The 26,395-nt window shown below is 46.4% G+C and overlaps 1 protein-coding gene across 1 annotated transcript in view; it reads right to left on the bottom strand.

Moving 5' to 3' along the window:
• LOC8032264 (protein jagged-1) overlaps positions 1-26,395 on the bottom strand; it is a 97,908-nt gene that overhangs the window by 21,820 nt on the left and 49,693 nt on the right. The window contains exons 2-5 of the mRNA XM_040504004.2: positions 20,052-20,106; positions 11,510-11,724; positions 3,119-3,488; positions 1,215-1,328 (exon numbers count right to left, since the gene is read on the bottom strand). Coding sequence (XP_040359938.1) covers positions 1,215-1,328; positions 3,119-3,488; positions 11,510-11,724; positions 20,052-20,106 — 754 coding nt within the window. The remainder of the gene's footprint in view (positions 1-1,214; positions 1,329-3,118; positions 3,489-11,509; positions 11,725-20,051; positions 20,107-26,395) is intronic.

Genomic DNA, 26,395 nt, shown 5'->3' on the forward strand with positions numbered 1-26,395 from the left:
AATACATGCGGCCGTCTTTGGTTTGGACTGGACTGGACTGGTTCCGCGAGGCCGAAGCTCGGTTCCCGCCGTGTTCTTTCGCTTCGTTCGTTCGCTCGTTACGTACACTTACCCTCTTACCTAAGAGGGAAAGCGTACTTGGAGTTTTAGTAAACCGTGTTTCCCCCTCCGCTAGCCCTCCGCTACATAGAAACCGCCACTGTGCCTGCGCGCCGATGGCCTTGGCTGTACAGTTCCGGGTAGCGGAGGGGCTTAGCTGAGGGGGAACACGGTCCACTAAAACTCGCTAATGACGCGCCGCTGTTGATCCGCACTCCTCTTACGGGGCCGTAGGCACATGATTTTGTTTGCCCGGTATGCACAACGTACGCGACAACCTAAAACCGAGGCGCAGCGACGACGCCGTTTGCGCGAAACCGCCGACACCCGAGAGAGGAAGATTGGCTTTTCGAAGACAACGCCATGCGGACTGTAGGCGGCGATCGAAGAAAGCTTTGGTGGTGGCTGCATTCGACGCCTAGGAGAACAGACTGACTCTCCGAACACAACAGAGTTCGGTCCGTTGCGAGGTTGAAATACCCATCCTCTCCTGTGTCGGAACCCCTGCGCTAAATGATGAGGCATGTCGTCGAGAATCAACGTAGCAACAGCAACTATTTTAGCATGTTTTTTTTTTGTTTGTGATTTCGGGAGCAGAGGGTTACATATGGCGGTCTTTTACAGGTTGTGCCGTGTCATGTGCCAGATCAACGCACAATGCTCGGGTTTCAGCAGACAAGCATTGGACACAGGAGGGTTTGCCCCGATTTTCATTTCCTACGTTTCAAATCTGCGGAGATGCGTTAGCGTCAGTGAGCTTCCAGAGTCTTCACCTTCTTTGGGGAAGGGATAGTACGACTGTTGGTGCGGATGAATGTTGATAAACGCACTACGTCTGTTCAGGCGTTAGCGTATAGTTGCGTTCAGAGCAACCTAGGTAACACGCTTATACGACAGTAACAACAGAGTCACCGGAACAACTGTTCCATCGCGCCAACCGCCGACAGCATGTAATCACGGAGCCTCAAGGACCGAGCAGAAATCACGAAAGGACCTGTTTCGTTCAGTTCAGAGTTTTCCCACTAGGTACCGTCCGTTTTGCTGGATTCGCGAATTGACTAAGCGATAGCCCCAGGGCCTAGTGAATGCAATCGACTCGAGGTCGGCCCACTCACTCTTCTGGCATCTGTTCCCAGTCCATCCAGGCAGGCAGGCGCACTCGAAGGTGGAATTGCGCTCGCTACACGTGCCGCCGTTCAGGCAGGGGGACGCCAAGCAGGGTCGTTGGGCTGCGACGCGCGAGATGCGTTGATGGGCGTCAGTTTGCGTGAAAATGCGTACCTTTAAATCCCGCCCAACTGGAAAGAAAAACACTTGGGAGAGACACGTACAGATCTTAGGTATATTTGCAAGTGTCCATCGCTGTCCCGTGGGATTTCTTATGACCAAATTTTACGTTAATCAACACGACGTTGTTATCTACCAATTGGCAATATTACATTTTTTTTTTTTTACTCTTGATGTGTACTTTGGGGCTTTTTTGATACGACATGACGGGAGGCACGACAGGTGGACAATATTCAAGGATCCGAGCGTAAGGGGACAAAGGAGGCATTGACCTATTTTTACAATCTGAAACATAATTTTAGGACTCATTACAAAACCGAATGCGGGAGCATATTTGAGCATGAACTGTTCTGACCTGTTCGCACGTAATTTTTCATAAAGTATACAGCGGCCAAAGTGCCATTCGTCGAGTAGCACTTTCGAGCATCACCCATCCCGTAATTTCTAGTTTCAAAAGATTTGATGCGCTGCCAACTATCATGGTCGGTGACAGATTGAGAAGGTAGTTGAGGATCCGCCTCCAGCACGATTCCATGGCTTCCGTCGTGCTTTAGCTGAGCTTGCGCTAGATGGGTGTCGAAAGTTGAAAGATTGTGCTATAGGTGGAGCTCTCCCTGCATTCTTAATATGTACCCGACTATTCACTTAACGTTAACTCGTCATTTTTGTTCGACGCCAGCGTGATATAAGACTTAAAAGTAATGCTTTTAAGCTTCTGTGCACTAGTTTTTTAAAGGTGTCATAGGAATTGCTCCCAAAATCTTCTTCGGCACGCACCATTTGCGCATGCGCAGTGTCGACAGCAGCGCCACCGCTGTTTGTTTGTTTGTTTGTTTGTTTTGAGTGCCCAAAAACAGCCCAAGCCTATACATTGGTGCACTTGTTAGTAACATTTCAGATAGCATATAAACGTAAACAAGAAAAGTATGGTCGCCTGACACACCTCTAAAGGAAAAACACAGGAATTGAATAGTTGCAAAGCATGAACATTATTTCAATACCTGAAGCAAGCACTTCCTGCGTGGCGTGACGTCAGCGAGTTGAGTTGGTGTGTGGACGCTTTGCAGCGGCTGTGCGCACCGCCATAACCGACCTTCAGTTTTTTTCTTTCACTCTTATTCCGTTTACTTGGCTTCATCATTACCATTGCAGGCCAGGTTATTGCCATTTTAAATTCTACTGTGTCTTTCTCACCACCTTTGGCCCTTTAGCAGGCTCGTCAATGCCTGCTTCAGTGGCTCAGTATCTCGGAAAGACAAAATAAGGTCGCAATGGCGGCTACATTTGGGCCCGTTACCCAAGCAGCACGGATTTTGGCCAAGCTTTGGTCAATGGCTGGCGATGGTCTTGTGGCCAATGGCTAAAGAGTGGCCGCTCATCGGCCAATGCTTGACCGATGGCTGATGGCCAGTGGCCAATGGCCACTGCCCAATGGCATTCTGGGCAGACCATTGGCCAATGGCCATTGACCGATGAGCAAAGGACCATTGCCAGCCATTGGCCAATGATTGGCCAAATTTGTGCTGCTTGGGTATCAAAGTAAGCAATTTGAAATGAGAAAAGCTCTGTGTCAAGCTTTCTTTTTAATACTGGTATGCTTTTATCTAGCCCATTTACGCGCTTGAATGCGCGTGTTTGCCGCTTGGGGCGGGTCGAGGATTCTCGAACGACGACGGCATGGGCATGTCTTTTCCTCGTGTATGATATTGCCCTTCGGGCACACAGTCCTTACCTTGTCCCTGTCCCAGCTCGCAGTTCCGGCCGAAGAACCCCTGGCGACAGCGGCACAGGTACTTGTCCTGGCCGATGGTGTGTTCGCACGTGGCCCCGTTGAAGCACGGCTCGTGGGTGCCGCAGTAGTTGAGGTCCTGGTCGCACAGGATGCCTCCCCAGTTGACGTCGCAGATGCACTGCCAGGGCGTGTTATTGCAGTAGCCGTGCCGGCAGCCCGGGTACGGCTGGCAGTGGTCGCACAACTCGGATTTCCAGCCGGGCCGGCACAGGCACTGCCCCGGACGGTCGCAGTAGCCGTGCACCGGGTGGCACCCGCGCCGGCAGACCGGGCTCTCGCAGGTCGAGCCCGTCCATCCGGGACGGCACACCTTTGAGGCAAACCAAATCAATTCATTTCTTTGAGAGTGAAAGTTTGACAGAAATCGCACGTAGCCTCCACAGCGATGTCAATGTTTTGAGGTCTACTCGGCCTCTTCAGGGATGGCTGTGGCGATGGCAGTCTCAACGGCCATTGCCACAGTCACCCCTGAAGAAGAGGCCGCGCAAGCATGGGGACGTCTTGTCCTTAATTAGGGCTTGGTTGGACGTCCCCCCCCGCCCCCCCCCCCCCCATTTTAATTACATCGATTCATTTGCTGTCATGTGGTCAGAAAATTGGCCGTCTCATGGCATTTTGCTAAGGGGTCATTCCATGCCAAAGGAGACGGCAATTTTCGTCATATTTTGGATATGCTTGAAAAAAAATAATATGAATAAAGACACATTTGAAAGTAAGGATGACTAAGTTTGAGGGCTGAATTATGTTTATTTTTGCTGACGTCATGCTCCAAAGTGCCGGGAATTTGAGAAAACCTCTTGTATTTAAAAAAATTGCTGAAAAAAAGCTATTCTTACCACATAGCTTTACGTTAATTTGCACGCAATCAAGCATAAATATATTCTATCTTACCTTGAAAGGAAAACACCTTACCCCGCCATTTTGGGTCCAGACAGGCACTACAAACCGAAGTAAATTTTTAAGATTTCTTGATTTTTTTAGTCAACTGGAAATTAAAATTTGACTAAGAAACTTTTTCTACTTATTTTCATAAGCCTTATACTCGACTAGGTTTCATTACTACAGTAAAAAGTTCTTCGGACAGTTTTTAATTAAATGGTGAATATGACACTTTCTTCAAAAACTGCCCTATAGAGGGTAAAAAAGCCATGTGGGCAACGGTGCTCGCATTTTCTGAAATAGCCAAAAGTTTAACCGACCCCATCTGTTCAACATAACAAAAAATTGGAAAAGTTCTTATTGTTATTTTGGAGAAATTATTTTTTAATTATGAGGCAGAACGGCATCACCTCCAGGCGTCCACCTCGTCGGGAACGCACGCCGTCGTCTGCTACGATCGAGTGAAACACTGCACGGGGTACTTTCGTTAATTATATTTGTATAGCTAAAGCTGAGGATCTTGACATTATGACATCTTTATTTATAGTGACTAGAGAGTGCATACATTTTTTTCTCTAAACTATATGTCCGGGTGCGCTTGCAAGTTGAATAGCGACAACTCGAAATATTGTTTGGGATACTTTTTATCAAAGCCGGAACAAAGCACATTTGCAGCTCACCGACGTTTTTGTTTCTTATGTAGATAAACATAAAATATAGTCAAGAAATACTATATCACATTTAGAATATCAGTGTTTCATTAGCTTTCAGTTCATGTCATAGGCTAGAACACTGCGCACGTCTGGAATGTCACGGGTGTGAACCGTCTGCCGCGATGTCTTAAATTCGCATGGAAAACTTCCTGCTCGATGGACGTGGGTGTTATTTTAGCCACCACGTAATAATATTCTTTTGACACGCTAATTTGAAGGCTTTAATTCCACTTTACATGTGCTCAGGTGACTGGAGACAAAGCCGTCGTCTACTAACCGAGTTTGTGAACGCAGACGGTTCATCAAAATTGGTTAGCAGACGGCGCGTCTTCCCTTTTTGGTCATACTGCGTTTGCTTGTAAAAAATGAAATAGTGAACGCTTGAGATCGTCAACGATGCCGAGCGATAACGGTGATTTTTGTCCTTTTCAACGAAAAGGTATTGGGGTGCAAATACATAGTGCAACTGAAACACAGAGAGTGAAACATTAAAAGAAACAGAACATTAAGAGTGGATATTCAGGCCAACGGCCATTCGAAGGTTATAACACAACAAAAGCATGTTGCGTGTTTACCACTTGTAAAATATATGTCTCCCCTATATGAAAAAAAGTTGTGTTGTGCTCCTATCGAAAACCCCTAAATATGAGTATCCGCCTGCCCTTTCTGGTATATTGATATCTTATCTGAGTGACATCTGTACATAGTATTTCTGGACTATATATTGCATTCATCTACATAAGAAAAAAAGAAATGTCGATGAACTACAAATGCGATTTGTTTCAGCTTTGATAAAAAGTATCCCAAACAGTATTCGAGTTGTCGCTGTTCAATTGCAAGCGCACCCAAACATATTGTTTAGATAAAAAAAAAAAAAAATATATATCCCCCTTCTAGTCACTATAAGTAGACATGTCATAATGTCAAGATTCTTAGCGTTAGCTATACAAATATAGTTAACGAAATTAAGTTCCCCGTGCAGTGTTTCGCTCGACCGTACCAGACGACGGCGTGCGTTGCCGACGAGGTGGACACCTGGAGGCGATGTTGTTCTGCCTCATATTTAAAAAAATAATTTCTCCAAAATATCAAAAAGTACTTTTCCAATTTTTTTATATGTTGAACAGATGGGGTCGGTTAAACTTTTGGCTATTTCAGAAAATGCGAGCACCGTTGCCCACGTGGCTTTTTTTTTTTACCCTCTATAGGACAGTTTTTGAAGAAAGTGTCATATTCACCATTTAATTAAAAACTGTCCGAATAATTTTTTACTGTTGTAATGCAACCTAGTCGAGTATAAGGTTTATAAAAATAAGTAGAAAAATTTTCTTAGTCAAATTTTAATTTCAACTTGTCTAAAAAAAATCAAGAAATCTTAAAAATTTGCTTCGGTTTGGAGTGCCTGTCTGGACCCAAAATGGCGGCGTAACGTGTTTTCCTTTCAAGGTAAGATAGAATATATTTATGCTTGATTGCGTGCAAACGTAAAATTATGTGGTAAGAATAGCTTTTTTTCAGCAATTTTTTTAAATACAGGAGGTTTTCTCAAATTCCCGGCACTTTGGAGCATGACGTCAGCAAAAATAAACATAATTCAGCCCTCAAACTTAGCCATCCTTACTTTCAAATGTGTCTTTATTCATATTATTTTTTTCAAGCATATCCAAAATATGACGAAAATTGCCGTCTCCTTTGGCATGGAATGACCCTAAGGCGTTCAAATGCATAGCATAAGGTCTCTTTACGCTACCCTTTTGCGGGCACCGTAAGGAGGCCACTCGGGGGAACATTGCTATGTTTTCGTGGATATACGTATAAAGCCACCACAGCGTCACGTGACTCCATGGTGCCACCTGACGTCACGTGACCAAATGACGTGACGTCAGTTCGCGTCACGTAGCACCATGACGTCACGCACGACCTAACTACGCTACGCATTTTGGGCGCCTGTGGGATGACGTCACGAGGCTGGATGCCACGGACAGGAAATCCTTACGGTTACCCCTATATAAATTCTGTGTATTAAAAAAAACAAAAAAAACGGCACGTGAAAGAGGAGGATTGAGACAAGAAGTTCTTCAACAGCCACTTGGCGAAGAAGGTCCCAGCCGCCCCGCAGTTCGTAACAGCTCATATAAAAGCGTACGGGTCCTCGATACGAAAGTTTCACGATACGAGCTGTGTCGCGTCGCAGCAATTTAGCAACCACCCTGCAAAACAAATATGAAGAGGTGACCCTATAGCTTGCAATCACCGATCTAGTGTGCGTCGGTTACCGAGTGTTCCCAACTGCTCGAAAACGTTCGAATGGTCAGGAAGGCTTTGATCGTGCGTTCTCCGCTTCTCCGCCCGCTTTCATTCTCGCCACTCGACAACGCATGCGCACTCAAGGCCAATCTGCGCAGGAGGCGTCCGCAATTAATTTGCAAACGCTCTTGATGGTCCCTGTCTTAAATGCAAGTACCTAACGCTTTTGTGATACCGGTGGCGCCTTGAGGCCGTAGTTTTTTTCTTTTTCTTTTTACCGCCCCGAGAGTGCGAAGACGTGGCGGGAGACGGCGCTGTCACGCAAACGGTGGTGGTGCCACCTGATTAAGGCCCCGGTGCCTCTAGGGCAGGGTTGGGCAGTATCGCGATACAAATGTATCGCGATAGTATTTCAGAAATACATTTCGTATCTGTATTTCTGTATCGCGATACATTTTTTTCACCAGTATCTGTATTCCTGTATCGAAATACATTTGGAATGGTTCTTTGTATCGCGATACAATCAGGATGAAATGTATTTCGTTACATTTCTTGAGAAATACTCCTCCCCCCCCCCCCCCCCCCCCCGAAAAAAAAAAAAAGGAAAAACAAGTCCGAACGCATTTTTTTTTTTACTTCTGAGGGCACCAGAGTAAAGGAGATGCTGGGGCATTGTTACTATGCTGACCAAGGTTCCTTTTGATTCTGCAAACTATTTTTCTATGCGTCCTCTTATCTCAACTGAGAAGTGTTCCGTAGTCGGGGACTCCAACCAGGTGGCGTGCCAGGAGTGGAGTCAGAGCGTCTGCCGCAGGTCCTTAGGTAGGGATTTCTTGAGTCATTGTTTGCTGGCATCCAATGCCCGCTGCTAACCGTCTCTCTCGCCTTAGCGTACAAAGTACACCGAGCCGGCAATGCTGAGTTACAGTCCGTTGCAGCACGAGCCTGGCGGTGGTTGACTTGAAGTAGTAGGATGACTCATGCAGTGAAGTTCAACACATATGCGAATGCGTCTGCGGCTGCGCCCGTAACATTGCACGGCTCAAGGGCACGTCATCAGCCGACGTGAACGTGACCCGCTGGTCTGGTGATCCGAGACCCAGGAAGCAGGACAGACGTGGCCTCGCTGTGCCATCCCAGACTACGCACTCCCGCGACCCCTCTCGGGACCGCTGTTTCTCGGACAGCTCGTACCTGTACGGTAATATCAGCTCGCAATCCACGAGGTCTCTGTTTGGATAATGCTAGGCAAAACTTCAGGACTGCAATCCGTGCGTCGGTGGCGGAGGGTCGGTAGTAAGGACCTTCATAACAGGGATGCTACCGTATCGTTTTTTCAACCGTAACAGAAGAAAAGACATGTATTCCAAGATCCTTCAGGTGGTCCACTATTCTCGAAAATTCCAAATGACACTGCATTCACGATCTTCAACTAGGTAACCTACAACGAAAGTACGTATTGTCCTTTCGTACAGCAGCGTGGTAAAGTTTCATGTTCAAGGCCACACATACAGATAAAGAATACTAGTTCATTCCACCGTGACATCATGTGATCAATGTTGACAGGATTCCCTCGTCAGACAGACAGGATGTCATGGAAGGGACCGCGGTCAGCCCTTGATGGAACGTTTTTTTTGGGCACATTGAAGACCCCTTGTCGTCCCAAATCAAGGCAAAGTGCCAAGCTATACAGGAAAGTAATTTCGGGATCGAAAACATCCACTTCAAACTTTAAGCCTCATCTCAGTTGGAGTCTCAAAAAATTTGTAAAATGTATTGCACTATCAGTATTTCTGTATTTGTATTTCTTCCCTCCCTAAAATGTATTCCTGTATTTGTATTTCCAAATACTTTTTGCCTATTTTTAAAATGTATTTCAAATTCAAATTCAAATTCTTTATTTGACATTCCTTGTCGAACAAAAAATGCCAGGGCAGGAACAAAAAGCTACAATACAGTAGCTTGACGGGGTTCCTGCCCCTACCTTGGCATAAGAAACAACCAAACCGACAGTTTAAAATTGACAAGACATATACACAGAAATTCAAACTATGAAAAATATACATGTAATCAATTTACATCAAATATAAACTAATACTGACATCGTGCACACTAAAACATGTATTCCGACAGTTCTATACAGGAAAGATATAAAGCAAATACAACAAAATTTTTGCACAATTATTCACTGTGTGAAAAAGTGTTCTTTCAATGTTTTTTACAAATGGTGTGTATATCAAGGTTCCTTTTCTCTAAAGAGTTTAGACAACTAGGCATGCGGTGTTGCAGCCTGTCTAACCCATGATTAGTACGGGAAAAGGGTACCAGCCAGGAATCCTTTTTTCTAATATTATACGATGCATCATGAGGCCTTTTAAGGTTACACAACTTGATAAAAGTGGAATTGTTATTTTTAATGCTAAGTTTATATTTCATTATTAGATTAAAATTGTATAAGTGCTGGAAGGGAAGCACATTGAGTGAAGCAAATAATTCTTTTGTGTGGGCATCGTATGGGGCATTTACTATATGACGAATAGCTTTTTTTTGTAATAAATGCAACTTAGTTTTGTTAGCTTGCGACGTCACTCCCCAGACAAGGTTGCAGTAGTTTATATGGGATGCAAAAAGAGAGTTGTAGAGCATTAGCTTGACTTTAGTTGTTAGTATTTGTCTGAATCTACAAAGTATACCGCAAGCCTTTGCCAAGGTCCCAGCAACACGGTCCACGTGTGCATTCCAGCTTAAATGTTGATTAAAAGTTATTCCCAGTGTTTTGACTTCATTTGTAACTTTTATCATTTCTGATCCGATACGTATCGCGATACATTTTTACAGATGTATTTTAGTATCAGTATTTTAGCTACTATTTCAATGTATCCCAGTATTTGTATTTCCAAATACATTTTTGAGTATTTCTGCCCAACCCTGCTCTAGGGTCATTCTTGTATGGCTACAAAACGGTATGTAGTTCGTCGAAAGAAATCTGAAAATGCTTACTCAAAAGTAAGTTCGCTAACACATTCTTTGTGTTTTTGAGGATTCTAGGGGAAGCAATTTTAGTCAGATTAATGCAGCAATTAGATAATTAACTAGAACATATTGCCGTTTGCTTCTCATTTTCGTCCTCCGATATTAATGTGAAGGCGATGATAATGTTTAAACGCTTTCTCAATATTATGATAAAGAAGTGAACGAGAGCTTTTCTGAATTTTTTTTTTGTTTCAAATTATTTTTTAAGAAATAAGTAGTTTGTACCACAACATGTTTTATTGAAAAGCAATTTGAAGCGAAAATTTAGAAAAAGGCTCTCGTCCACTACTTTATTGTACTACTGTGTACGCGGTGTAACTTTAGCAGTCTGTTAATGTTAATATTAAAACGGGGAAAAATGGGATGCGCGTGACAATATTTACTCGTTAATCATCCAATTACATAACTAGCCTCTGAATTTATTAGTCTCACCTTGAGTCCCCAAGAACACAAAACATGTGTTAGCAAAGCTAGTTTTGAGTTTCCATTTTTATATTTTTTTAATCAATTAAAAAAAAATGCCTTTTCGGTAGTCACTTGAGATGGCCGCCGTGGAACCGGAATTGGAATTCTGGACGCCCGTACAAATAAAGGCTGTTTCACATACTTGCTATTGCCTACGACCGTGGGCCTTAAAACCTCTTGCGATCTCTTCGGGAGAACACACTGGTGCCGTCTATCGGGTAAACGCATTTTCAAATTTTTCCGAATTTTTTTATTTTTATTTTTTTTTTTGTTTCTGCGCATTATTTTTTTTTTTAATTATTTGGCGATTTATCAACGAATCTTTGTAATAGATAGTACGTACATTTAAACTCGCAAATACCGCGAAGCCGTCGCTCTAGTGAAATTACGTTCCAATATCACCTCATAGATGGCGCCAGCGTGCCATTGTGTTCTCTAATCGCAAGAGATCAGAAAATTTCTTTCATAAGCAAACCTAAGTGCGCGAACGGGCCTTAGAGAGTCACTAAAGTGGATTTTAAGATTGCATTTTTATGATCCGAACTGAACTTATGTGCCCTTGATTTTAAGGGGTTTTAAGAAGCTTATAAGCCTGTTAAAAAAAAACCAAAATTACAATCATGTGCGACCTTTTCCCCAATTAAAACGCAACCAAACATCCCACCACGCCTCTTTTCTAAGATATATATCAGAAAAGGAGCATGCCGTGATGTTTAGTTGTGTTTTGAATTAATACTTTTTTTTTTGTTTTGTTTTATGACGTGTTTAGGGTACGTAGATCGAGTTTACGCCACAAAAAGGCAAACTCAGAATCCATCACGACCAGACTCGAGATTTTGCAAAGCAGAAGATTCTCCTCGCCATGGGGGAAGAAGGAAACAGGTAGGGGGGGAGGGGAGGGGAAAAAGCGAGGGAATAGTGGAAAGCGGGAACTGGTCGTCGGTCTTTAACAGAAGTGACAAAGAGGCACACAGCGCAGCACAGGAGGGCGTACCTTGCGGCCCTCGGGCGAGCAGCGGTAGTGTCCGAAGCGGTCGTCCCTGGGCTTGCACAGGCTCCAGCAGCTCGGGCCGTAGTAGTTGGCCGCGCACGTGACCCGGACCCGGTACGCCAGCTGGGCTCGGACCCCGGGATGCCGCAACGTGTGCCACTCGGCGCTCGGCAGCACCAGGCCGGAGTAGGCTAGCCGCTCGATCACGTGGTCTGTGTCTGCGGGTTTCGGGTGGGACACTGTCAACCGTCCTTTGGGCGTTTATACATTTTTAATAAAATTGCCTGGTTTAGGCATTAGAGAGTTGTAGAATAGAGGACCACAAAGCTTGACCCCCAAACAGCTAGGGGCGTCACATAGAGCGCATGATCAGAATAAACTTCCTATTCTCTCAAACGCAGTGAAGATGGGATAACACTTGGTGGGCTTGTTAAAAGAGCAGCACTTTCCATCGGAATTTCGCGGAATATATTCCCGCGCTAGATTTTTGTGGGGAAATCGTGACGTCGCGTGGCGCCATGACGTCACATGACGTCATGAAAATCGTCACGTCATGTGACATTATGAGGTCACGTGACACCTCGCTTCTTGTGGCGGGGACTTTATGGTGTTCGAGAGATTCGCTCCGTTGCTAACCATGGCCTTGCGACCAACACGGGCAAATCGAGTTTCATGGAGGATGCCCATATAAAGGTGATCGTCTTAAAAGGGAAGTACTGAATTTTTGTTGCCTAATTTGAGTTTCATTTTCTTTCGGTGATTTACTACGGAAAAGTTGAATAAATCGATTAATATTACGGTCCGCTTGGATTTTATCATGGTGCAAATCCTGAGAACTTTCTCAAAAGCTAGCAAAACACGAGTTGTCAGTCTGACAACTGGAGCAATCAAAAAGTAAGTGTAAGAAGGCAGGTAGGCTGATGAGGCAATGTTGGGGGGCATCGTCATTGTCCCTTCTTCATGCATCGTATGAAATAAACACACACACACACACACACACACACACACACACACGCGCGCGCGCGCGCGCACGCACACACGTGCACACGCGCACACAGAAACAGGGGGGGGGGCGCATAGATTTGATTGCTTATGGAGGAGAAGGTAATCTGTTTCTGCTACTATGTTTGCATTGTTCTATTCTCTCTTGTCCTGACGTTGTACCATAGAAAGTGATCGAAATTAAGGCTAGCTTCGTGCACCTATATCTTTCGTTCTTCGCCTGTCCGTCTTTCAATTCGTTATTAGACTTCGACCCGAGGTTCCGGAAACTCAGTTGGTAGAAAAATGGATCCTTACTCAAAAGACAGCTTCCCACGACTACATCGTCTACTGGAAAACGTTACCAGAAATGATCGGCGCCCGAGTTGAGCTTAGGGTGACCACCTTCCTGCTAGCGAAATGCGGGACACGACGGGGGGGGGGGGGGGGGGGGGGGGGGGATGATGGATGGGATGGGATGGGGGGGATTGGGATATGTAAACAAGCACACCATGAACCGAGGCTCTGTTACCACATTTACCATCATGAGCTGTTTATACACCTGAAATTGTATTTCAGGAATTAGGCTAAAATCATTTTCACTCCCAGCGATATATTTTTATGCCAAATATGTTATTAAATGTGTCGAAGTTGAAAGCATCAAAATCAGCTGCAGCAGAACTCATTGCATCAAATGAAATTAAGAAAAACAATACATGTTTTTCGGGTTATTGTTTGCTGTCAACTCTTACATTTATCAACATGGTCCTACACAAATTTTTAACAATATGTTCTTTTTCGACCGTTGTGAGTTGCAGTCTTTTTGCCTTGAGTGGCTGTCTTCACAAGAAAAGAAGAAAAAAAATATTTACATCAGCTTTTTAGCCATGACACAGCGATTTAAGAATAATTACGATATTTTATATTTAAACTTTTGGCGAGCAATTTTTCTTACAATATTTTGCCGCTAAGGGGAGAGTAGTAGTAGTTAGTGCGGAAAGCCGGAACATGCGCGTCAGTTCTCCTGCAAGAACGAGGGTCGCTTCCCGCAGTTCTTGGATAGAAAATGTTGTACCATTGCAATTCACACGATTGCCAGCGACCTCCGCGCTTCCCCGTGACCCGTTGTTCGGCAGCACCATGAGTTGCAGAGTGAATTTTACGACAGTATGAAATGCGGGACATTCTGAAGATTTGGGAATTTCTCGAGGGACGCGGGACACGAGCCCTCAATGCGGGACAGCCCCGCGAGTCGCGGGACGGGTGGTCACCCTAGTTGAGCTGCAAATTCTAAACTATACATTGAATCAGGGTTGGGCTTTGAACTGCGTTCTAAACTGGTTCACGTAGCAAGTCACGTAGCCCCACGTGGGCATTTAAGGGATAAATAAATGAAATGAAATGAAGTCGATATCTCTTGGACGGACTGGAGAACCCCAGATACGTCAGAGCGGGTGAAGCCTGCTCTATATTGGCCATTTTCTACCGCGCGTTTTGGAACCTGCTTTCACGGCTCCCTCTTCACACCGTCAGGCAGAGTGCACTGCCGGCGAGCGAACCCGCCGCCACAGCTTTCAGTTCTAGCCGCCAGGTGCCGTCGATTTCGCCCGAGTCGCCAGTAGAAACGCGGGGTATGGCATGCTGCCTTCACGCATTCTCGCTTTCTGATTGGTCCTTTGGCGTTCTTATCGGCCCGTGCCGCACTATGATTGGCTGCCGGGCAATGATCATGTGCTCGGGACTATCTGCACGCTGCGTCTTTTGAGCTGTCATTGACCTTATACCAGACTTGGACGGCACTCGTTACGAGTAATCAAATTAATTGTGATCGATTACTTTATGGAGTAATATTGTAATAGTTTGATTACAGTTATTGGGAAGTAATCGCGAGAGTCATCTGATTACCTTTGGAAGTACTAATTTCAATCCACAAGGTGTCTCAAATAGCGGCCAGGCTTTTTAAATCGACGGCAAAATTCGGTTTCTTAACCTCTCGTGCTACGATTTTGTGCAGCGTTGCCCACAGATGGTGCATTTTTTTTATATAAAATTTAGAAAGAGCAAACATACCCGAGAAAAAAGTAAAACAAAAGAAAGAAAAAGGCTTAGCTCATATGGAAACGTACCGAACGGCGCCGTTTGGCACGGGAGGCAAGAGTTATGGCGCGGGCTTGTTTGTAAACTGTGTTTTAGTCGATAGACCATTCCAGAAACTGGCTTTTGGCCAGTGCCACTTTCAGCGTTCGTACGTATTTGCGTGTGCTTTAGTCGCCTTTCGAAGCGACAAACCTAGGGCTGCGAAGGAGTCGCGTCTGTTCTGCGAAAGCTTACACTTCGGGGACTGCGCGTGCCCCTCGGCGTGCGCCGGAAAGCCAATTCTTCGAAGCAGTTCGTTTTGAGGTCCTTCGAGGTGCCCGTCAAGCAGACCGCTGTGCAGGTGAAACAGGAGCATTACACCCCAGTTTCGCGAGTAATTAAATGCCTTCAGAAGGATACCCGTGAAAGAGAGAGAGAGAAATACAAATTGGATCGGGGTTTGCTTTATTGGGCAACTACGGGGAACTCCAATATGGCGACGCCCTCCTCCGATGCCAGCGTTCGACGCGAAAAAAAAATCGTTGATTCTCGCACAGTTAACCGCCACGTGCGAAGACTCCGCTCGGACACGCGCCACCGGAAGTCGACTCGTGTCTCTCGGCCTTTTTTATCGGCTTCTTTGGGTCCTTCGTCGGAAGAGACAAAAAAAGGAAGGGCGGGGAAGCGAATTCCCGAGGGCGCTTTTTTTACTTCCGGGTTTTCCCGTAAAGAAGGGGACCTGCTGTGGCGGCAATTATTTCGGGAGACATCCGCCACGTGCGGTGGTAGCCCGCGGTTCCGCTAAAAAACGACGGGGTCGGCCCCCGGGGGTCGACGACCGCGCTTCAACCTTGCCCTTGACGGACCGACGCGTCCGAGCGGAATGCTCGTGCACGTGCACGCGCGGCCCGCCTCGATGCACCCCTCCCGCTCTCGAGCCTGGGCCCAATCGCCCGGAGAAGAACAAGGCCTGGCCCGTGTTTTTCGTGCCTCCGCTTGGCTGGAGAAATAACGGACCAGACGGACGACGTGCGGCGATAAAAAAATATGAGAAATTTTGGGGTCTAACGAAGCCGCTTCGTCTTCGATTATTATGGCCTGGCATCTGGAATGAGTTCCACGAATAGAGCCTGCCCCCCTCTCCCTTTAAGCCTCGTTCTCACTGCTACGGTGTCTCAAGTCGCAAGGGTCGATCTAAAATGGACCGTAAAAATCGACGCCAGCACGAAGCAATCTAAACTTTTCATCAGAGGTGTATTTCACAGGTTCGTTTTTCTTGTAAAATTGCAAAGCGTAGCTCCGTTTCTGTAAAAAATAAGACCAAAAAAACTTGTCAGGGTCAATGGCGGGCGCCGACGCAGACGACTGAGTCGAGCGGCCGGGCACGTTTGGCGCTCGTATTGATAGATGGCGCGACCTCCTTATCGATACTGATCGCGACGACCATGATTTGCTAAAATGAAAATAGTATTTTTGCAGTGTTCCCTTGGTTTAAAAATAAATGCGGACAATAAAAGCAAAGCTTAAAGATTAAAAAAAAAAAAAAAAAAAAAAACGCGGTTGCAAAATGACGGCGTTTTTGCTGCCGACGTATTTCGTCTACGTTTCGTCTGCTTTCTTTCGCTGGTCGGCGGCACGTTCCGACGCTGCTCCCGACGCCATCTATCAATACGTGAACCAAACGCGCCCCGCCGCTCCACTCGGTATTCTGCGTCGCCGCCGTCGTTGACCCTGGCAACTTTTTTGGCCCTATTTTTTGCAGAAAGGGCGCTACGCTTTATAATTTTTAAAGAAAAAACGGGCCTGTGAAATACATCTTTGACGAAAAGTTCAGGTCGCTTCGTGCAGGCGTCGATATTTACGATCCATATTTTACATCGGGCCTGGTGACTTCAGACACCCTATGCATCATACAAGAAGCTAGTCTGCGGACACCGTCTGAGTGACGCTCCTATCACATTTGTACAAAAGCCTTCTGTAAACATGTTGGAAGCATACACACACATGCCTGGAACGTGCCTCGAACATGACTGAGGCATGTCGGCAGATAATCATGTCTGCCGGAAACACCTTGTCTTCTTTAATGCATTAGCATTAGAACGCCCCTTTTGACGAAAACCCGGCGGTGTCTTTCCTTTGTCAGTTGTCGCGTGCGTCAACCGCGTCACGTGTCAACCTCTCCCTCTGAACCCGGCGCTGACAAACTGACAGACACCGCCGGGTTTTCGTCAAAACGAGCCCTTTCGTTTTCGGCCAAGTCACGGGCACAGCTGGCACGGAGCCAGAGAGGAGGAGTCGCCGCGCAACACCTCCTAGATAACAAAGTGCTGAATGAGACGACTGAATCAGAGAAGGCCAATGCTGGACACAGATTGGAAACGAGTGCTGCGCCAGCGCTCGGCTTTGAGTCAAGTTTGAGCCGAACGTTGACGGAATCGTCGTGTCCAATCTGAGCCCAGCGTTGGCCTTCTCTGATGACGCCATCTCATTCAGCACAACGGCTTTGTTATCTAGGAGGTGTCGCGCCGCGGCGCGGTGGAATGCGGGCGTGCTCAGTTGCCGCTCTGCCGTCGCCGGTTGTTCTTCGCTCTGGGCTTTCGTAGTAGCGGCGCGTGGGCTGTGATGTTTTTGTGCAGTTAAAACGATGGATGCGGTTCCCTCCACGAGTGATATGGATGTGGTTCCTTCCACGAGCGGTATGGATATGTTTCTTTCCACGGGTGATATGGATGGCCGTATACAAGGGTGTTGACAAACTCTGGCAGACAGAGTGCAGAAATTGGGGCGAAACAAATTTCAGGAAGATCTGTTGGCGGATTTTCGGCGAATCCGTTAGCTTGACCTTTGGGAAGCGCCAACACTGACCCCTAACGAGGCCAAAAAGAGGCAGCAAAAATAGAGGAAGCAAAAGATAAAGCCAAAACAGACAAAGCCGAAAGGGGTACGTGTGTGGTATTTCCCAAAGGGTCAACCTAACTGATTCCCCAAGAATTCACCGATGGATCTTCCTGTAATTTCTATGAAGTATGAGCAGTGTGACATATGCACGCAGTGTGACGTGCACGCACGCTCATATGATAAATAAAAAGGAGGAGTTTTTCCTTAGTAAAACGCATGTTTTTCAAGGACGCATACAACTTCGTCTCGATGTACCGATGAAATAGGCGTTCGTTCGGCTCCGATTCTCCGCGCATTGAAATGACGTAAAAGAGACGTCGTTTCGACTGCTTTTCTTCTACGGCACGCGGTGAGCAGAAATTATAAACTGCATTTCTAAGCGTTATTCGTAGTATATTATAGCGCCGATTCCCTCGTGTGACTTAATAAAAACGCTAGTTTTAACGGTGAATTGCATGCTCACGGAGGCTCGCACAAATTTTGGAACGTCACGTGGTACAGTGTACAGTGAGGTTTAAAAGAGATGAACATCAGCCAGAAAGGTCAGAAAAACAATAGATAATGATAAATAAAACGAAAGGCCGAGGAGAGGACGCCTCGACTCTTTCAAAAGACGTCCCCATCTGCCAAAAACTTTAGAAAATACAGGAAAAAAAAAAAAAGGAGCACAGCTGGAGAAAAGGATTTGGTAACGCTTTGAGAAGACGCGGCGGCACACGCCAGGAAGGCCGAGACTCGTCGTCAGCGTCCGTTTCGTTCCTTAAAAAGCGCTCTTCTGCGTGTGACAATTTGATCGAGAGATCGAAGTACCCTATTAAGAAAAAGATACATTTCATATATGATTTGTTTGATAAACATACTTTTATACATTTTAGATGGCTCATAGAGCTTACCACAATATACGTTGTCATTGGTCTCTTGGTCACGTTCATATCATTGTTCTCCACCACAGCCGTAAATGTTGTGTTTTGTTGTTTATATAGATAGAGGGCACAGTGCAGTATTTGTATTTATACTTTTGTTTACTGTGCTATAGGAACGGTTCTCTGCCTCATATACTCAGTGGCAAGGTGAGAAGGGCAGGGGAGGAGTTTCAGCTGTTCCACGTTTGCAGCGCGAGCTTCCCGCCGTCGATGACGCCTGGGCGTCTCGCCAGCCTCGAGCGTGCTCGCGCGCAGTCAAAGCACGACGGAAGGCAACCAGCGCGCGCTGGAGTCCGGGCGTTCGATAGAGACGCCCTGCCGTTCTCACCTTGCTATAGTGACTATACTAGCGGGCGTCAGACACGTAGCCAGGATTTTGTTTCGGGAGGGGGGGGGGGGGGGGGGGGGGCGCCCATGACAAAATGCTGTATGAGGTGGAGGGGGGAGAGGAGGGTCCCAGCAAAATTGAAGATTTCGGGGGGAGGGGGGGGGGGCGGGCCCCATGGCCTCCCCCCCCCCCCCCCCCCCCCCTGGCTACGTGCTTGGAGGGTGTACATTACAGAAAAATAAATATAAGGACAACACCATCGGCCATTAAATGTCGCAAAATAATCTTGATTATAGATATTTCCGGTGGCATTGTTTATCTTTGATCGGCATCTGTGTCGTCTCTCAACAACTATTTATTGCGTGGTGGCAAAAAAATCGCAGAAAATTAGTAAAAAAAAATGGCGAACTTTTTTTTTCGTTTTTTTTTTTGTCATGCAACAATTAGTGTGAAGTTTTAATGCTGTGGTTAGCGTAAGCACAAACACTGAGGACGTGATCGCAGTATCGCTCGTATCGCAGAGAGGACGTCCACGACGTAACTCTTAAAATCACATGAAAACATACATACGCACACGCACAGATTGGCGGATGTTAATTTTAAAGATGCATCTCTCGCTGACAGAGGAGCAATAATGCGTAGTGCTTATTTGAAATCACATTTTCGGAAATGCAACGAATCGCTGACAATACCAGTTATTCTAAGTCATAATTACGGAGAACCATTAGTATAAAAACCGAAATCCGTGGTGCGAAATATATGCTCCCGAAGGTGCGCGCTCAGCGGCATGGCCACCACAATGAGAGTTGATATGACGTCAGTGCAGGCCTTGTATACAGTGCACGTGACTTCATTGAACGTTACACCTCGCAGATTGGTCAAATTAGAGATTTTGTCATATCGCGTTCAAGATCAGAGACATCTATCGTTATATATTGCGTCGTTATTTTCCTGTATGATATTTTTAGTTCATGGTTCGCTTATATTTCCTTCCACGTTGGAAGGTCTTTTCTGCTATTAGACCCCAGACTATAATCTTTGATTCGAATAAACGAAAACAGCGCGAAAAAGGACGCACGAACGAGTCCTCTACTTGTGCCTGTGTCCTTTTTTGGGCTGTTTTATTTATTCTGATTACGCACCGCACTCGCCGAATTACATACCTTGTTATCCTCTATGGCTGTGGCTGTAAACTTCTAGACTGCATCATGAACGAACTAGGCCAACAACAAGTTTTAATTGAGCACTCATTGTTTATTGATATAAAATATAAATTAATAAACGAACAAACAAATGAATGAGTATATGAAATAGCAGGAATGAAAGAGAAGACACTCACGTGGCTGGCTCTGGTTGTTGTGATCTAAAGCCTCCAAGATGAGCGTGAAGGATCTCTGCAAAGGACAAGAAAAGAGTACTACTTCAGTCTGGGACGTCGATTGAAGTCAGCGCATCGTACACTAACAGTATCCCGAGAGGCAGACACTATCCGTCACTGCACGTCCGAAAAAAAAAAAATAGAACTACACAACTATCTGCGGGGAACGGGGGTCGCAACTTCAATAGTACGCATTTGGTCACCGTCCCTCCGTTTCACAACTCGGCCACCAGGCTGCGATAAAAAAAAAAAAAAATGTATGCCGCGCATTTAGATAGGCGCGGTAATGGCCGTCTTCTCCGTTGGGTGGCGTCGCCTTCCTTGGAGTTGAGGAACATACTTTATAAGTAGGAACGTCGCAACTAGGTTCGACTTTCCTAACTTTCAATTCACAAGTTTTTCAAAAAGTTAATGCGCCTAGATGTGAGAGCGTATCAACCGTCTCGATCGACGTCCCGTGGTTTATGGATAGCGTTTGCAATACGAGCTGCGCTGAGGTGACGGAGATGTTGTTGATCGTCCGGAAACGTCTCCGCCCGCTTTTCCCCTTATCAAGTGACAAGGCGACGCGCGCGCGTGCAAGCATTCTGCACAGGAAGTGTCCGCCATTACATTGCTGCAAACGCTCTCTAACGTTTGAGTTGTTCACTCTCTTAAATCTAGGCTCTCTGTACACACTGAAAACGAGTTGGCACCGCCTATCGCAAAAAGGGTGCAACATTTTAACGAACTAACTATCTATCTATTGCACAAATGTTGGTAATTGTTTTCTGAAATCTAAAACATCACGCCTTGCATTTCTTAAAATGGCTGTGATAACAGACTGTACTCGTTTTCACCTGAGATATTTAAAATAATATTATTTTTTGTTGTATTTTTGGGGTAGACAAGTCGTGCAACACTGTTTATAGGGAAGCTGAAGCGGTTTTGAATTTGATTAAGACCACCTAAATACTTTTAATCTTAATCCAAGCATCACGAATATCACAAAAAGTATGGTATTTCATGTCCGCATCACCTAGAAAGACGCCTTTGAAGTTGCCTTGAAACCACGCCCCTCCGCGGTAGTGGGAGAGTAAAAGGCAAAGGGAAAACATGACGTCACGAAAGGTTCCTCGCACGTGCTCCTCGACTCGCAAATTCCGGCGTCGTACGTCGTCGATACTGAGCTAGTTGGTGATTCATGCTTCTGAAAGATGCCAGCTGAACGTAGGATGATACGCGAAGAGAGAGAGAGAGAGAAGAGGACAAACACACTTCTGGACTAGCAACCATTTACTGAAGATCATCTTCCACAGCCATTAGTTTCATATCTCGGAACTAATGGGACTGGAAGAAGAAGAGGTTTATTTTCAATAAATGGTTGCTAGTCCAGCAGTTTTGAACATGTTTCTACAGAAGAGGCAGACACCTCAGCGAATCCGAGGAGCTCACGCGAAGCGGAGACGAAACGAGGTAAGGATTTCCAGTTGATAGCTGAGCGACAGATACAGCACACCGATCTCATCAGCCAGTTCGGACTACGCCACCGCTGCCGATATGCAGCCTTCGACGGAACCGAAATTGCGAGCTTTGTTTCGTTTTATTTATCGCAAAAAATGAAGGGATTATTCCAAGTGGTTAATGCATACGTCATTATCTGGGGAATATAGCTATGGTTATGTTAGTTTTTTTTTTCAACCCTTGATCTAGTCCTTATTACAGGCGTCTATAAATGTGTGTAATTATGTTATAAATCATACAGGCTTTATCAAATTTTGAAGAAAAAAAAGTTTTCGTAGTATGGAGTTGAATATATGATGTAAAACAAGGATGTGTACATAAATTATTGTTGTATTGTTTCAGTGAAAAATGTACGTCTCTACTCAAATTATTCACTTCATTCTTCTTTGGCCTCAACAGCCTGGCAGTATAAATAAATAACTAAATAAAAAAATAACCTGCTGAAAAAGAATGAAGTTCATAAACGTCAGTGAGCGTTGAAATTGTGTCAATACTGTCGCTTTGTTGTGACGGCCACGGATGTGTACCCGTAAGTAGCAGTAAAGTAGCAAATTAAAAATATAGAAGTAAATGTAATTGAAATTTTTGTATCTAAACACTTGATAAGAGGTGCTAAAATTTCAGCAACGGTGGCTGTGACTTACACGACGGTAACTGCTGACCTAAGAAAAAAATAATAATAATAACGTGTGTTTCATCGGCTGTTATGAATGTGAAGGGATACCTTTAAGAGATATTTACTGAAAGTCCCGACGGATGGCTCACTGGACGCGCGTGACCCCGCAGCTCCGCGTCTAGCTTGCGTCAGCAGCGACCGGTACTGCAGCGCTTTTTGCAGCGTCTCAGAACGAGCGCGACGCTAGGACGCGGCAACGCCAATCGGCGGACTCGCAGGCAGGTTCTCGTCTAGCTTCACCCTGTTTTCCGCTTGGGGCGGGTCGCGAATCCGCGAACGATGACGTGAATCTAAGTGGTGTTGGGTAACACCACATCAGTCAGAGACGCGCGCTCCAGGCGCCTGGATTCTGCGGACGATGCCGGGAGCCGCCGAATGTAGGTGTGGGCTTGATATCTATACTATGGTGCCTGGAAGGCGTCTCCGACTGGTGTGTTTACCGCGCCCAAAAAAGTGGTCCCTCGATTTCCGCCTGATGACGTCATAGGAGTGTCATGCTGTCGCCGGTCGCGACCCTGGTGGTGTGTCAGCAGCTGTGGTGTGTGTGGCAGACGCCTGTTATGCTGCAGGTCGGTCTTCACAGTGACAGTCCACGGAAGCTACAGCAGCCGAAAGTTGGGACGCCTGAGACGCCGTGACGACAGCGACACTCGCGTTCGCTCGCGCTTTTCGCCGGCATTTCTACGTCCAACCGCCAGGATCGCGACAGTTAACAGCATGACACTCCGGCTTCTGTGACGTCATTTGTTGCCACTTGGGGACCACTTTTGATGTATGGGCAGCATAGGACACTAAACACACCAGTCGGAGACGCGTTCCAGGCACCATATCTATACGATAAAGTCGAGTCGCACAGAATGAGGAGCACCTCTCGTTTCTCCGCTACATCTAGCGGGAAAACCTCAATTGGTGTATAAATGAATTGGTGTGCAATTGACCTGGTGTGCTATTGAATTGGTGCATATTCATACGCGAATTGTAAATCTAGATTCAATGTCAGAGCTAAAGTTTGCGGGGAAATTACACGTTACGCTTTTTTGACATTTTTGTATGTAAGCCCATATAGCAAGCCTAAAACATTCTGCGCGAAAACCTAAATGTTTCTTTAAAAAACACAGAAAATAAAAACCAGAAAAAAAACAGGGTAGTTTACGGAAGACCCGAACTCGTCGCGAATAAATGCCGCCATTGTTCCGTCAGCCCTTGCGGCCTTGCACCTTCGCGGATCCTTGACCCATGGGTCAAGGATCCGCGAAGAGGAAGTCCCGGCAGGAGGGGACGTCAACTGCCTGACTGGGTCAGCGCGTCGGCCACTCGTCTGAGTCGTCTCCGACGCACAAGGGCGCGAGGTCAGCGGCGAGGGGTTAAGCGAACCTGAGCGCACTGAACGTAGTAACATAATGAAACTTTTCTTTTCCCGAATTTCGCTTTATTTTAAAAGTTATAGCAAACCAATATTACAAAAACAAGCAAAAAATAACCTCCCTCATGACGTCCTTGGTTGCTTGATGTGCCGTGAACTAGAGGAGGGGTAGTGAGCTCAGCGAGCGCTCACGGCTGCCGCACTCCGTGTCGACGGCTCGTGAGGGCGCCACTAAAGCATGTTCTGGATAGGCTGTATGCAGCGGGCAGCCAGAGCGGCTCTCATTGCATTTGCTGCGCGATTAAACATTAATTCGGCATGACATTTTATTGGCCACAAACGACAGCAAACACGGGGTACAGATCAGTTCAGAATGAAAGCCACTTCGCGCTGCCATGACGCGAAACGGCCGAACCGCAAGACAAAGCTGCTCACCGAAGGCCTTCGGAACGCTCGGAGCCGGTCGGATCCTTCAGTCGATACGACCGCAGCGCCGCCGCGTACATCCGGGACCTTTCCGTGTCGGCGCCTGATCCCACTACTCCTTTCTAGTATGCGCCGCCTTTTTCACCTCTTGGTGGCGGGTATGTCGACGGGTCCTTTCTTGTTTCCGTACTTTATAAACTGCATTTGTTTCTTTTCTGATCTAAAATACTGAACAAAAACTACTTTTATAAATAATTCAAACGGTTCGCGCCAATTATATTTTGTATTTCGTCTAAAAAGAAGCTTTTAGCGCCTCTGACCAGTAGTAAGCCTAGGACCAAAGACGTCACATATCGCGCGCTTTCGGTACCGCGGGTTGCCCCTGTCGGTGGAGGAGGTTTCCGCATCGTCCGGTTAAAATATGATGCACTGATATTTAGTTACTCTCTCCGTGCCCGCGGACTTGCCCGATCCCCAAGAGACGTGGAAACCGCAAAAAAGGTAGACACTTAAAGGACCGGTGCAACGATATTCAATTGGAATGTTTTTCACTCTACACGAGCTTACTGGCACACCTGGGACTCAAGGATACCCACACGCAACGCCACTGGCCAAGGAACTCCTTTGTTGCGGTGTAATTTCAAGGACAAAAGCGATCATTTTCATTCAATCTCTCCTTTGCAAAATTTGATGACGTAACGTGGGGATCGCAGTACACCCAAGTGACGATATTTGAATGCGGTTCATAGATTGGACCCGAGCGTTGCGCGGGCACTCGACTTGGGCTCGTGATAATTGCTAGCTCGAGAAGCATTCGGGTAGTGACCCGTGTCCAATCGCTGCAACGACGACAACAGCCGAGCCATAACAATGTCTGCAACTCAGCGCGTGTCCTGCGCTTTGCCAACCCCAGCGCGTGGCTATGATCAACACTGGCGGCATATAATCGGCTCCAGATCACGTGGCCGCTTGTTCTGGCTGCGAGTTGAGGGAGTGAACGCTGCTCGTTTTTCTTAAATTTTTTTCTGGGACTTCTATTGCGTGGGGTGAAGAACGAACGCGTGTTTCATAGGTCCTTAACGTTAGGGATCCGTTTTAAGCGGTATTTGCGCAAAGTAAAAAAATTGTTGCATCGCTCCTTTAAATATGATTGCAGGGCCCCTTTAAGGGTGAACGGGGGTAGAACGGAGGATAGCATGGGGTTTGACCCGCAGATCCTTTGCACGCGTTCTCGTACAAACGAAAACCATAGAAAAAGTCACGCGCTCGCGCCAGTAGGTTTGACGGCGTTGTATAGATCTTTCCATAAAAGCCTAGGAGGGCGCCTTCACTACTGTGTTTTGTTTTATGCACGCGCATTTTCAGATGAGCGAGCGCTGGCTGGACTGGACGTGCAACTCTGGTTTTTGTAAACAGTGGAAACGTGCGGAGTATATTTTGGCAATTTAGGTCCAAAGTTGCCGTATGGAAACCGAACGACCAGAAGTGAAGCATAACTCTGGCACTTGTGTGTGGCGTTTTAGGGCTAAAGATGACAGATGACAATCAAAGTACCAGCAGGTAAGCCTAACTTTGACGCTTATTTGACCATTCAGTGCCAAGATACGCAAACTCTGGCAAAAGAAGGTCACTTTTGGCTTTGCCTTGGTTTCTTCGGGCTTTTTTCAGGCCCTAGACAATTCCCATGAGAAAAAGCAAATTTTGGCCCAAAGTATTTTTCTACCTGGATCCGAGAGTACCTGTGCGCCCGCCATCTAGAGGTCTAGAGGACACCAGAGGTCTCTCCGTCGGCCCCTCATCTCCGACGCAAGGGCACGGGGTCAGCAGTGAGGGGTTAAACGGTTCGGGGCCCGCACCTCGAGGCAGAATACAGACGACATCTTCGTGCATCCTCCTGGAGCCTGCCGGGGGGCTGGCGGCCGGAACCGGAAGTCGGTTACACGATCTCCGTGGGGAAGCGTCACTACTGCCGTTGCTGGCCCAAATCTCCGCGGTAGCGTGCAGCCCTCTTTCCCTAATTACTCTTTTAAAACGACTTTTTTTTTTTTCTGTCTCTCTTCCGTCCGTAGGCTTTCGCTTTTATAAATAGAGCGCACCGCGGGTTTTGAGCTCCAGGTCTTGAGACTCGCCGCCTGCCTGCCCGCCCGCCCTTTTCCGGGGGCCTTTCTTGATGTCTTCCGGAACTTGGAATCTTTCGCTCGTGCGGTCGTTGAAAAATGTCCTCATGTGGAGATTGCGGGGGCCTCGTGAGGGGGGACGGTGCGGGCACTCGGTCGCCGGGGCACTCTATGCGTCTTCCGCCTCTTCCCGCACGGTGGTACTCAGTCAGAACCGTTT

Source organism: Ixodes scapularis, unplaced genomic scaffold, assembly GCF_016920785.2.
Source record: "Ixodes scapularis isolate PalLabHiFi unplaced genomic scaffold, ASM1692078v2 PGA_scaffold10__122_contigs__length_95168666, whole genome shotgun sequence".
NCBI classification, from domain to species: Eukaryota; Metazoa; Arthropoda; class Arachnida; order Ixodida; family Ixodidae; genus Ixodes; species Ixodes scapularis.